The sequence below is a fragment of the Sceloporus undulatus genome, chromosome 5 (genome assembly GCF_019175285.1).
Source record: "Sceloporus undulatus isolate JIND9_A2432 ecotype Alabama chromosome 5, SceUnd_v1.1, whole genome shotgun sequence".
Taxonomy (NCBI): Eukaryota; Metazoa; Chordata; class Lepidosauria; order Squamata; family Phrynosomatidae; genus Sceloporus; species Sceloporus undulatus.
Genome location: NC_056526.1, coordinates 20,274,040 through 20,288,839, shown reverse-complemented (window position 1 = coordinate 20,288,839; position 14,800 = coordinate 20,274,040). Strand labels below are relative to the sequence as shown.

General features: G+C 39.0%; 1 protein-coding gene across 1 annotated transcript in view; it reads left to right on the top strand.

Moving 5' to 3' along the window:
* The window catches only part of B4GALNT3 (beta-1,4-N-acetyl-galactosaminyltransferase 3), a 95,495-nt gene that overhangs the window by 45,113 nt on the left and 35,582 nt on the right, over nucleotides 1-14,800 (top strand). Inside the window, exon 2 of the mRNA XM_042467868.1 lies at nucleotides 7,011-7,114. Within this exon, the coding sequence (XP_042323802.1) occupies nucleotides 7,011-7,114 (104 nt within the window). The remainder of the gene's footprint in view (nucleotides 1-7,010; nucleotides 7,115-14,800) is intronic.

Below are 14,800 nucleotides of genomic sequence, written 5' to 3'. Positions count from 1 at the left end.
TGTTGTTTTTGTCCTTAGTTCAGATGGTATGGGGAGGGTATCTTTAGCAGACTGGCCCCTCCTCCTCTGGCCAGGTGGCAATTGGGAGATTTTCAAAGTCCAGGAAATTTAAAGTCTATTTGCATATTAACAAGGACTCCTCTTTTGCAATCCAATATGTCTCCATTTCTGTGAGACCAAAGGCATCTTTGTAGACAGAAGGCAATGGATTCCTTAAGAAGTCTCCATGTTTCAAAGCAGCCTGTGGCAGCTTTTGAAAGAGGTAGAATAATCTATGCGGAGCCCATACAAAATATGATAGCATCCATTGGTAACCTGAATGGTAGTTAGTTACTGTTTGCAAAAGCAGCTGGACTAATTGTTGTGATTGTTCTTCTCCCATTTGTTTGGTTCACATTTGTTCAGCTCTAATGACCTCCATTAAGAGGCAATGGTTTTCTCCAGACAGCCCAGAAGCCAGAAATCTTGACAAACAATCTAGTAGCCCATATATCCGCAGTGGATCAGTAAAACAAATCCAGATACTTCTCTGACAGATCTTCCTACATGAATAAATAAATCTTGATGATGTCAAAGGGCTGATGTTGTAAATACTGTACAGAAAGTATGGCTTGACTAGTAAAGACAGTAATTTACTGATCTCTTTTATTTCTCAAGTTTCTGTTCATTTCCATTTGTCTTCTAAAGACACTATACATCAGGAAGGAAGTAGTACCCAATTGTATTATATATCTTAATGCGTAATTTCTTTGCATCCTCACTGGACTTGAACTGTGCTAAATTGTTGAACAGAAGATGAGGCAACAAGAAGCCTCAGTTGGTAGATCTTAATTTTCTAGACTACTATTTTTTCTGTTTGGTTTTCTGGTCTTGCTGGAATTAAAAGCAAATTGATATTAGATGTACGAGGATCCTATTTTGTGGTTTTACCCTCATCTTTAAATCTACACTGATGATATAGTGGTAGGAACCTTTGGAAGGTCCTCAACACTGTTTCATTCTTTGAATTCAAACCAATATTCCAGTCATACAGCCTTCAAGATCTGCAGGCAGAAAGTTGCTATTATATGGTTTGGATAATTATAGGATATAGGGTCCATCATTAACCACTACCTGCTAAAGAAGGAAACCCTACCAGTATGCATGTGTCACTGTACCTTGCAGTAAGGCTGTTTTTAAGCACGGGTTGCTTGAGTTTCTAGCTGTTAAAAATGTACACTGAAGAATTTTGCAAACTGAGCTTCTGCATTTCCAGCATGTGAGCCTGCCTTAATTTCTTGCTGTACTAATTTAAGAAGAAACATGCTGGATCAGACCAGTGGTCTATATTATAATCCAGTATTGTGTTCACACAACTTCCAACCAGTCCTTAATGTTAAAGTAAAAGTAAGTACACGAGCATCCTCCCATTCCTGCACTCCAGCAACCAGTGTACATAGGAGCACTGTTTCAGCTACTGGAAGAATTATCCAACTTCACTAATAGCCATTAGCTCATTGACCATTTTAGCCTCTGTGAATTTCTCCAGGTTTCATAGTTGTCCAAGTTGGCAACTGCTGCTATGTCTTTTGTGACCAAATACCACAGTTAACTAGTTCTTTTTATCTGTCCTGAATCTCTCTCCATTGATCTCCAATGGATGATCTCATAATATATTCTACCATTGCAGTGGGTGATGGGGGTGAGACTGGCTGGAATTCCATCGGTGACATGAACAGATGAAATTTTGCAAGTGTGACATTTCCTTTTCTTGGGTTGTTGCAGATGAAGATATCCAACACCTCAGTTCGCAACAATCCTCTAGTTGTACCACCCACCTCTGGGGTGGCCAAGCAGTGTCCAGTTATGTTGCTGTAGCCGAATGCTGTCTGGAAACCCCATTCCTTCCTCCAGCGACTAACTGGTCATGAGAAGGGTCCAGATGGCACAAAGGTGGTTGGTAGACCCAAGGAGAGTGGGAGGGAGAAGAACTATGTGTGCCAAAGCTTTGCACTGTCCACTGTCTGTGCAGAATAGTAGTCAAGATGTATGTCCATTTCTCTTTTTTTCTTTTTCTTTTAAGGCATTGCAAACTAATGAAGCCTGTTTGCTGACAGAGGAATGTTTGTTTGGTTTGGGGGGGGGGTTGCATGAACTGAATGGAAAGAGAGAAATGTATGCTGATAATATAGTTTTCTGTATGATGCAATATTTTGTAGATGTTTGCCGCACCATAAAATCTAATCAACCTCAAGATCCTCCTCTGTCTTCTCCTAATGTGCCACGCTGGTAAATTTGAGGGCATGCTGGGAAAGGAGCCAACATTTAATACAGGATGAGATGGAAAAATAGATATTGAGATAACCATAAAACCAGGTGCTTAGTAGAACCTATTGATTGCTTAATTCTTTAATCTGGAACTGTCATTAATTGACTGAAACTTTATGCTCTTCCTCTGTTTTGAGTAAACAATGTACTGGTAATTGACTTATGTTTATATTATGATGAAAAACATCTTTGTACTTATTACCCTTCCACACCCAAGATTTTCCAGCATCTCAGTTTTACAATTACAGATTTCTTTGGCAGACATAATGACTCTCCATCTAGTTACTTTTTGGGGTCCTGCAGGTTCATTTCTATATCATAAAACAAGACAATTTGCCAGCTGGAATTCTGTTGACTTCCAGCACTGTGTACTGGATCTTTCTTTAGGTGTCCATTATGTCAATAGGACTGACCCAGACTGTTTGTTTATCACACTTAAACCCCATTGAAATCCAGTTGAAAAATCAATCATGAGGGCAGCTAACGTAGTCAGGGTCTAACCCAGTAGTTTTTATTCCAAAGTGTGACGTGGAATGGATTCCAAGGATCCTTATGCACAAATATGTTGTTCTGAAAATTTCACTCCATCTTCATTATGGTATCTCTGTTGCATCTGTAAATCAGAAGATGCAGCACAGCTGGCTATTTTCATTATGCACACATATTTTTCTGTATTATACTAATCCTTAATTCAAGGGGGAAACTAAATTATTAACAGATGGATAAAAATCCCACCGTTTTCCAGTAACAATATTATGCTGACCTATTTCCATGCTAAGAGCACCCTACATGCTACTCTTATTCAGGATTTTTTTAACCTGATGAAAGTCCTTTTTCCATTAGCTCTTCATCCTTGTTCATGGTAGGATAATCACATGCAAAGTACAACAGGATTCTTGTCCCATTATGGGGTGAGTGTGGGTTTTTTTGCAATGTCAGGAGGACATCTGTACACCTGTTGAGAGCTATTACCAATGCAGTACTTCTCCCATGTTCGTACCGTTGCTGATGAAGAAATCAGATTTGACAAGTTAACCTAAAACTTTGTGACATTAAAGAAAGGCGGACTGAATCAGCTCCGGAATTTTTAAAATTCCCCTTTCTTGGTTTAGCTACCATATATACTCGACTATAAGTCGACATCATGTATTATTCGAGGACAGGTTTTGGAGCCCAAATTATGGATTTTGATATGACCTGTGGATAAACTGTGGGAGAAAAGTCATGGAACAAAGCAAGGTTTTGATGACAAAAGCAAAGGAAAACAATGCCAAAGAACTTAACAATATTTCAGCAGGCCTAACTGTTTGTGCTTATACTAAAGACAGGATGGATGAGAGAATAGAGAGGTAGTCAGTGCTTCCAGGACAGATTATGCTTTTGCCTTTCACCAGGGGATGGTTCTTTTTTTGATAAGAGGTAAAGTACCGTATTTACATTGACCCATGGATAAGTCAAGTCAGGTTTTTTAGGTCACTTTTTGACTAACATTTCTAGACTTATTCATGAGTATATACAGTAAGCTCCATTGTGTTTTCAAACGCAAAGCTGTTGAGAGATCAGTGAGCTGGTATCTAACCTCACCTGGAAGCCCAAGTCTATTGACTCAGATCTGTACTTTTCTGCATTTTTACCATAACGTTCTCTCTCCTTCACTCACATTCTCTTTCTTTGTGTTAGTTCTGAGGTAAATGTAGTGTCTCCTCACAAAACTGATGATTCACTTAGATGTATTTTAGTGACAATCTTTGGGAAGTGAAATAGCTGAGCCTAAAGTCACAAAGCCCATATTGGGAGGGATTTACCTTATGGTGATTGACATGTTTTTGTAAAAGGAATGTGTGCATTGGGGAGCTGTAGCAGACGTTATCAAACAAAGATCAAAATCCAATGGCTGGTGGTAGAAAATACCCATTGAATTAGTGGGATTTAAACATATATTGACATTGTTCAGTAGTTTTACAATGGATTTGTAAAACTCCTTACCTGCAGAGTCCCGTTTTACATTAATAGAATATGAAATTATTGTCACTGAGTCAAGACTGCAAACATTGAGGGGCGGGGGGAAGTAGAGTAGACTGAATAATTCCTTAATTAGTCTATCCAGACTAGAATTGTTTTAGGAAACAATCATAGAAGCAGAGTCATAAGAGAAACTCAGCAGCTGAGTTGCTTTGGGGAAAACTGTTTCTGGAGATTTTTCAGGAAGCAGCTCAGGAAATATAAATGAAGATGCATGGATCAGAAACTATCCCCCAAGATATGATTTGAGGAATGCATGTGATGCATCTCGGTGGGTTTGAGGGATGTATGTCCTTGTTCTTCCTATTCCCAGGAGTACATCTGCATTATTTTGATAATTCTAGAAACTCTGGCCCTTTTGTCTCTTTTTGGCAGTCCATTGTATCTTCAGAATCCTCCTGCAAGACCATATTTCAAATATGTTGCTCACTTTCCTGTTTCTTTGCTGTCTAGCTTTCATAACCATACTTAGAAAATAATAATTTGATTTGTTTTATTTATATACCGCTATTCCAAAGATCATAGCGGTGAACAGCAAGTAAGCTAATTAGCAGTGTTTGTGGTGAGATCAAAGCCAAGCAGGAGTTTCCTTGGTTGTCTTTTCCCCAAGATGTTTGGCAGGAACTTTGCTTGAATTAGCCATTCCTTTCTGATAAGCCTTTACAGTGACAATAACACAATCATAATACCTGGTGCTCATATTAGTCACAGAATTTTAAAACTAGGAGTGGGGAAAGTTTAAAGTTCAAATCAAGCATCAATATAATAGTCCTTTTAAGAGCTGACCAGAAACAGTGCTAAGGCATATGTTCTTAATATGCTTAGTCTTCATGCAGTCTATGGATGAGATCCATCTGTCTTTTTTACAGTCCACTCTGTCTGCAGAACTCTCCTACAGCACATTTCAAATAAGTTTACATTTTTCCAATCAACTTTTTTCACCATCCAACTTTGATAGCCGTACATAGAAAATGAAAATACTATATACTGGATGATTCTAAATTTGATATTTAGGGGAGCTTACCTAATTCCTTCATAGCGGCTTTTGCAGGTCATAGTAGATTACCACACTACACTCTTTATATTACTGCTATTCCACTTTTACTGCTTTGGCTGCCTCCTGTTGCAATCTGAGGTTTGTAGTTTAGTTCAGTAGCGTCATGGGGTGGGGGTGGTGCAAATAGCACGGGTAACACCCAGTCAGCTGCCCCACCTTACCACGGCTCAGTTTTTTGTGGGAGAACTAGGCTGCAGCAAGGAGCTAGGCCAAGTGTGCGTGTGCACGCACACACACACCTCCTTGCCACAGCAAGGAGAGGGGGGGTTCAGCCCGGCTCCTTATCATGGCTCAGTTTTCTGTGGGAGAACTGGGTCATGGCAGGGAGCCGGCCTGGCCACATGCGCCCCCCACACCTTCTTGCTCAGCTTGGTTTTCCTGAGGGGAGAACCAGGCCGTGGCAAGAAGGGACAGAGAGGAGTGCGCAGCCAGCCTGGCTCCTTGATGTGGCCTGGTTCTCCCTTGGAAAACTGAGCTGCAACAAAGAGGCGGGTCAAGCGCACCTCTTCTGGGCAGAGGTCTCACGCTTTCTGGCCAGAAGGCCCACCCCCTGCACCAGGTGACACCAAACTCCAGTATGCCACTGGTTCAGTGAGGCCTGAGAGCTCTCTAACTGAGAATGCTAAATGCCCCTCCCTAAACTGCAAATCCCAGAATGCAAATGTGCTGTAAGCTCCTTGGTTGTTGTTTTTTTTTAAACTATAGTCTCTTTTTTGATTAATGACTATGCCAAGATACAGGAAATCTTTATATCTTTGTCTTCATCGCCCACTGTATTCTGTAAATCATCTGTGATCATTATTTTGGTTTTCTAAATATTCAGTGGTAGCCCTGCACTTGCACTTTCTTCCTTGAATTTCATCAATAGTCCTTCCAAGTCTTGGCTATTTACTGATAGTAATATGGTATCATCTGCATATCTTAATTTGCTGATGTTCTTTTCCTTAGTTTTTATGCCTCCTTCCTCAGAGTTTAATTCTGTTTTCTGTATAATGTATTCTGTATATAAATTAAACAGATGGCGTGATAAAACAAAACTTTATATGACTCCCTTGAAAATTTGATACCATTATTTTTCTGGCATGACTGCAGTGTTGGCACCAATTGGGCCTCTGAGGGGAGGGTATGCTATAATTGAGGTGCCACAACAGAGAAGGTCTTATCTCATGCATGGGATTCTTATCACTGGTTTATACTTTGTTCAACCCTTTTATGTTTACAGTCTTGTTGTTGTTGTTGTTGTTGTTGTTGTATGCTTTCAAATCATTTCTGACTTATGGCAACCTTAAGACAAACCTATCACTCAGTTTTCTTGGCAAGATGTGTTCAGAGGAATTTTGCCTTTGCCTTCCTCTGAGGCTGAGACAGAGTAACTTGCCCAAGGTCACCCAATCCGTTTTCCATTGCTGAGCAGGGATTCGAATCCTGCTCTAGAGTCCAGTGCTCAAACCACTACACCAGACTGGCTCCCTACACTTGCAGTTTGCCATCTTTAAAATACTGACAGCATCTCAGCATATCAAACAAAGAGCATAGCAGATTATTATTATTCAAGTGTGTTTAAGTTACTGTTATTTTTTTAACGTGGGGATTTATTTTGATGCCTTCCTCCTTTTCTGCACAGGATATGAAAGCTGGAATGAATTGGCTAAAGCTCTGGGAAAGCAAGACACTCCTATAGTCGATTCAGTCATTCATGTTTATCAGCCTCAGAGGCCAGAGCATCAGGTAAGAAGCTTTATTACAGTAGAGAAAAAAGCACTCTTTGGAAATATTAAAATGTCAGGCAAATTTAGTTTTGAGGTGTCTCAATAGAAGTAGGGTTTTTACATTGACAGCAGAGAACTGTATGGGTTAGATCCAGATTCACTGGGCTAGTGAAAGCAGATTTCTCCACTTCCTGCTCCCCATGACTGTTCCTTCATTATCCTGAAAAGACTGAACAGATTAGGGATTAACTTTGAGTAGGGAGACGAGATCCTGAAAATTGAGCAGGGAGAGCTTCCCTGAGTCCACCAGAGGCAGATCTTGGACATAACTTCGTAGCTATTTTACACTGTTTACATTCACATCACTGTCATGGATATAAGCAAAGGTGATGGATAGCACTATTCCTTCAGAGTGGTGAGTTCATTCTGAGTATTACTAGGAATACCATTAAATATCAAAATTAGAATCATCCATTCCTTAGTATTTCCACTTTCTATATATGGTTGTGAAAATTGGACAGTGAAGAAGAACAACAACAACAATACAATTTATTGAGTAGCCCAAGGGCCGTTTCAAAATACTAGTAACATAATAAAAAGCAGTATCACACAAGTATATATAAAATGTAAATACAGTGCACTAGGTGCAATAAACCTCCATACAATATAAATACATATGCATAACCTAAGCGTGCACCAGAACCAGAACATGCACTACTTGTCTACAGCTTATATATATCTAAAAGATATACAATATGTGCTAAAGGATATACTAGTAAACAGATAAAATAAAATAGTTAACAATTAAACAGTAGTATGTAAGATAGTTACCATAGGGAATAAAACAGAATTAAAATTGGAATTGAAATGGGAGGCAGAAGTAACATAAAATATCCGTCGACATACATCAAATCTGTTCATCCCCCTTACAATTAACACCAATCAGTGAAGAAAGCTAAGAGGAAGAGAATCAACACATCTGAAACATATACTTTGTTGTTGTTGTGTGCCTTCAAGACACTTATGTTAAACCTAAAGTGAACTTATCATAGGGTTTTCTTGGCAGATTTCTTCAGAGGGGGGTTGCCATTGCCATCCTCTAAGGCAGAGAGCATGTGACTTCCCCAAGGACACCCAATGGGTTTCATGGCTGAGCAGAGATTTGAACCCTGGTGTCCAGTGTCATAATCCAACACTTAAACTGCAGTGCCACATATGGACTGTCAAAAGCCAATCAAACAAACAAAAAACAAGTAAATGGGTTTGAAAGCAAATGAAGGCTGAACTCTCAGTAAAGGCCAAACTATTAAACTGAGACTATTATACTTTGGACACATCATGAGATGACATGACTCACTGGAAAAGATTTTAATGCTCAGTAAGGCTGAAATCAGTAGAAAAAGAGGAAAACCTTGTTACAGATGGATTGAATCAATCAAGGAAGCGATTGCCTAGAGTCTGCAAAACCTGAGCAGGTCTGTTGATGACCTGGGCTCTTGGAGGTTAGAGTTGCCATGCCTCAAAGCTGACTTGATGACAAACAACAGTTATAGGAGATGCTTGGGGTTTTACACACATGATTTATGGGAGCTATCCAAGGTGCTGAACCTATTTGGAAAATAGAGTTCAGCACCTTAGCTCCCACAAAATATTCCTGCAAAACCTGGAATAGTTTCCCTAAAACTCACTGTAGATTCAGCCCTCCAAAGCAATGATATCACCAGCCACCTCTAGAAACAAGAAACCATTTTGTTAGTTGTAGATTTTGTTGTTTGTTGTTTGTTTTGTTTTCTATACTTTAGCTGGTAGTTGTTTGGGTATTTTATGTCATTCAATTTTTATTCTTTGTAGTTTTTAGCCAATAAAGATCATTTTAAAAAACCATGTACAGTGGGCTCTTGTTATCTGATAGTGTTTGGTTCCAAGATGTGGATGCTCAAGTCCCATTAAATACAATGGCATAGCAAAATGGTGTTCCTTATATAAAATGGCAAAATCAAGACTTGCTATTTGGAATTTATACTTTTAAAAAATATTTTCAAGCTGTGGATGCTTGAATCTGTGGATATAAAATCAGTGGATTAGGAGGGCTGGCTGTATTTACCTTCTAAGTCAACCTAAGATTTTTAGGGTCAAATTTTGGGCATAAATTTTTTGGTTTATAGTATATAAGGTATATTTTTCTTACATGACATCCCACACTGAAATTTGAAAACTGAATGCCTCCTTCATCCATTTTCTTCACAAGCAGGACCCTGGGCAGTGCTGAAAGGTGTGTTTCCTGGAACATGCAGCGCTGTCAAGGACTGTTGATATCTCTGCCTTCTCTTCACCCGCAGGTGTTGAATTGCTCCACCTGAGAACAGAAGAGGTCTTTGTTGTATAATAAGTTTTCATAAGTGCATAGCTTTGTACTTAACTTATGCTAATAGCCTAAAATCATTGGAGGTTATCTGGAGGAGGAGTAGCTTGAGCCCTCAATGAGGAAAGACAAAAGGAGCTTAATAAAACTCCACTTTAAAAAATTTCTTAAGCAGCAGTACAATGCCACCATTCTTCTCTGGCTCAAGACTCCTTTTTGTCTAGTTTATCTTCTTCCACATTTGCACATTCTTCAGATTATGTGCAGCTGATTTGCTCTCAAGATATGAACTGCCAAACAGTAAAAAATGGAGCAAAGCTTTCTTTCTTCAAATCAATTACAGGCTTGAAACAACCTTCTTCAATGACCTGTGAGGGCTGCTTCACATGCTGCATTTCTCTGCTTGAATTTTTCAGGGTAGAGGGCAGGAAATAATCGATGTCATAAAACTTAGGCACAGGTCATAGTACAGCAACCTTGTAACCTTGCTGAAGCTGATCAACTTTGTATGTGGTCATTACCTCACTGAGAGATGGTTCGGAATCTTGCGTACCCAGCATTGAGCTCCCTAGAGTACAAAGTGTTGTTGTTGTTGTTGTTGTTGTTTTGTGTTTTCAAGCTATTTCCAGTGTATGGTGACCCTAAGGCTTGCCACAGGGGTTTCCCTATCACAGGGTTTTCTTGGCAAAACTTGTTGAGAGGGAGGTTGCCTTTGTCTTCCTCTGAGGCTGGGCAAATGTGACTTGACCAATGTCATCCAGTGTATTTTCATGCAGGGATGGAGGGATTTGAACCCTGATTCCCAAAACTGTAGTCCAAAACACTATACCATGCTGGCTCTATTTCTTGTTATTGTTATGTACCTTTAAGTAAGTTGTTTCTGACTTATGCCGACCCTAAGGCAACTCTATCATGGGGTTTTTCTGGCAAGATTTGTTCAGAGGAGGTTTGCCATTGCTGATAGCATGTAACCCACCCAAGGTCGCTCAGTTTCCATGGCTGAGCTGGAAATCATACCCTGGTCTCCAGAGTCGCAGTCCAACACTCAAACCACTATGCCACACTGGCTCTCTTACATACCAATATTAAACAAGCCTTCTGCTGTAAGAATGGTGAGGCATATGTCAGAACTGGTAGGTTTGGTCCACGTATGTCAGATGAAATGAGTGACTGAAAGAAGGTGTTCCTGGAATTTCAATAGTAATCTCAAACTTATGTAGATTTATTTCCCTTTTAAAAAGACCTGCATCGTTTCTATCAATTTTCAGATTTATTCTTGTGAATTTCAGCATGTGGAAGAAGTGCATGTTCCTAATTACCTTCTTTACCAAGTGCTGTCCCTTCCTTTCTTTTTCAGTGGCATTTTAATTAGGCTCTTTATCTTTCCTTAATCTTTCCTCCAATCTTTATAGGAACACCCCTGGTAGAAGGACGTATTTGTGATGTGAAAAAACATGACTAACTTGTACGCTATATAAGATTTAGAGCTTTGGTTGCTCCCTTTGTTGTGTAAATCTTCCTGTCCCTATAAAGTTGTTGTCCAGAAAGGGCTGGGCTGGAGTCTGATATATCTAAGTTTAATTCTTAAATAGTGATTGCTGTTTACAATTCAAAAGGGCCACTCCTGCCTGCCTGCCTGCCTGCCTGCCTGCCTGCCTGCCTGCCTTCCTTCCTTCCTTCCTTCCTTCCTTCCTTCCTTCCTTCCTTCCTTTTTGGATTTTTTTCATTACAAGTTATATAGATACATCAAAACTAAAAAAGGAGAAAAAGAAACACAAAGGTGCAGGACAGACCGTCCAAGAAGGATGGTCTCCTGGTACCTAGTTTTGATCCGTGGGGAAGCCACAGCCCCCAGACCGTGGGATTTCCCCACAGACCAAAAAGAACCCACAAAAAGCGGGTTCTTCTTGAGATGCCATTATGACGCTGCATTATGGCACACTCACAATATTATAATTGCGCCGTGACATGCGGATGCTATGCATCTGGCATGTAACAATGGTAGTGCCCCATCCGTAGAGGGTGCTGCCATTTTGATGCCCTCATCACGTGCAAGGGGCGAGGGTTGTCTTGTAGTGCCGCTCCTCGCACATGACGAGGGCATCCTATCCCATCCGTCTGGCCTGGGCCAAAGTAATACATAAAGAATAAAGTTTAGAGGAGGGGGGGAATAAAAAGAAAGATAACTTCCATTTTTTCTTTCAGCTGTGATATGGCAATAGTTATTTCAAGTGGCTCCAAGTAAAAATCTAACAATACACTTTTTTCTATACCCTATTCCCATTATTCTTCTAAACCAAGAGTATTTTCTTCCTTCTCAAGTATCAAATAACAAATACCATTTATTATCTTTCTATAATCATGAAAAGGACCAGCTTGTCTAATACTATAAAATCACAACTGTCTTCCTCTTATTGTAAGTGTAATTGACAATATACCAGATAAGTATATTTGGTATGCTTCTTGTAAGTTTTCCAGTAGGCCTGCTAGGCTCTGGATCCCATCAGTCTGAATCAATGCACTATGTGAGAGAGGGTCTTCTCTGCTGTGTCATTCCAGCTGTGAAATGTCCTCCCTTTGTATACCTAATTGATGTGGAAGTTGGCATTATTCTGGTGCAAAATTTAGAAAGTCTAAACCTTATTTTTCATTGTTTTAAATTGATTAAAGATTTTATTGTAAGCCACACAGATTTCATATGGAGGGGGCATAAATATTTTAATAAGAAAAGGAAGAGAAGGAAGATGAAACCATGGTGCTGCTGAGTGAGCTTTTTAATTAGAGCTGTTCTTCAGCACTCATTCAGAAATATAGAGATCTCAGACTGAGATGGAGACAGGACAAAACTATATGAAGTTCTCAAATTAAAGTCCTAATTCAACGTGGCTGAACCCAATTCTGTTGTTTGACAGTGCGCCTATGTGAAAAAAAAATATCAAAATGTTTGTCATGTTCACACTTTGCATTTTTAAGTGAATGGTTTTTCTAAAAAATCTCAGGCGTGCACACAACAATGTGTGTTTTGTAAATCTGGCTTGTGGACCTAATTGTGCAAAGCAGAGACTCTTCAGCTGTCTCCATTTGTTAATTCTCCAGTGGGATTTAAATAAGAGCTGAACACTTGGAAGTCTTACATGGAATGAGAGGAAACGTTTAACACAGGAGTCAAAATTATTCATAGAGTACTTCTTATCAGACCAAATGAGAACAGAATACAGTAAAGTTTCACCTTGTATAGAAACCCTTGCTCAAGCCTTTCAGTGGAGTCTGTGTCTCTGAAGTACAGAACAACTGTTTCTGTTGTTCCCACTGTCCATAGCTGCAATATTCACATTGTGTTGATTTGCCAGTTAAAAATACCACAGAATTTATTTTAATATTGTGCTAAAGGAAATCAGAGCTGCAGTCAAAGTAAGCTTCTGCACAGCTTGTAGGGATAAAGGAGAAAACAAGGGAGATAAAATTTCAAGACCCAAACAGCTGCTTTGCACTTGCCTCTTGGGGGCATAAAATTAACACACTTGTCCATTTACCCTTCTGTGGTCAGCTTAAATATATATGATAGTATTTCTCAAGCAACATGGAAAGGCCACAGATAGAAAGCAAAATTTCTTCCTCTAGCAACAGATTTGCTAGCTTGTATGCAAAGGGATCTTGTTGCACCTTTGGAATTAACTGAAATAAAGATGTTGATAGCAGGAGTGTTCATAGTCTGCACCTATTATTATTTTTTAATAGAAATTTTTATTACATATATACAGTAAATAAAACAAAAGGAAATACATTAATAATATTCCTGTTATATTTCTGACTTCCTTTGGCCTACTGGACCATTCTTCGGTGTTTCCATTTCCCCCTCCAGAACCGATGACACAACTGCTCCTATATTTATTACCACTCTCCCTTCTTATATAGCGACTACAGTTAGAAATTATTCCTCTATTCCTGTATACAAAATTCTAACCCATCTCACCCTAATAACTAATTCTTCTTGGTTATTTTTTATGCAGTCTATATTTCCATAACTTTGATTATATCTTCTCCGTTTCTATCTTATTTAACTAAACAGAAATCATCCTTCCAACCTACCCTCCTATCTCTGAAACTAACATTAAAATTTTATGTTTGATTTCATAAGACACTGCGGGGAAACTTTATGTCTGGTTTTTCCATCTCTCTTTGCAGAATAACCTTAATGGTTTCCACATTTCTTCATTTAAGATTTCCTGTCCCACATCGTCCCGTAACCACATCGTTAGAGTCTCCATCTCCATGGCCTCTAGGGCCTTTAATAGCCACTCATCTATGTCTACATCTCCCATCTTTTTCCAATTTTTCGCAAGAGTCATCCTTGCTGTTGTTATTAGATACAACAATAATTTTCTATATTTTCTTGGTGTATCGTCTTCAATCATGTTTAGTAACATTATTTCTGGTTCCAATCTTATATTAATTTGGTATATTTCCTCAATTATTTCCTGTACTTTTTTCCAGTACTTCTTCACCACTGGGCATGTCCACCACATATGATAGTAAGAACCATAGTGACTGTTACACCTCCAACATCTATCCTGTCCATTTTTAACCATCTTTACCAGCCTTGAGGGGGGAATATGCCACCTGTGCATCATTTTCATAAAATTTTCCTTTAGGTCTACACAACACGTAAAGTTCAGGTCTCTACCCCATGCCCTTTCCCATCTTTCCAACTGTATATTTCTGTTTACATTTTTGGCCCATTCTAACATACAACCTTTTATCGTTTCTTCTTCACATTCCAGTTTTATACCCATTTTATATAGTCTTGAGATTATTCCCTTGTTCCCCTTCTCAAAAATCCTATCCAGCTCATTTTTTTCCATCGCTATTCCTTCCTGGCTCCTATCCAATTTGAATCTTGTACTCAATTGCATATACTGGAACCAACTTAAATTTATACCCTGTTTTTCTAACTCTTCTCTACTTTTTATTCTCCATTCTCCTTTTTCAAGTTCGAGTATATCTTTATATTTGAGCCAGGCCTTCCCAATCAATTTCCCTCTAATCATAAAGGCTTCGTGGGGAGATGTCCATAGGGGAATTCTTCTATATAATTTATTTTTATATTTCTCCCAAGTTTTAAGTAATGACCTACGTATAATATGATCCTTGAATTGTTTGTTTTGATCTGTCTTCCCATACCACATATATGCGTGCCATCCATATCTATTATTAAACCCCTCTAAATTCAATAAGCTTTCATTTTCTAAGTTTATCCACTCTCTCAACCAGTCTAAACAATTTGCCTCATAATATATCTTAAAGTCTGGGAGCGCAAAGCCACCTCTTTCTTTCAAATCAGTA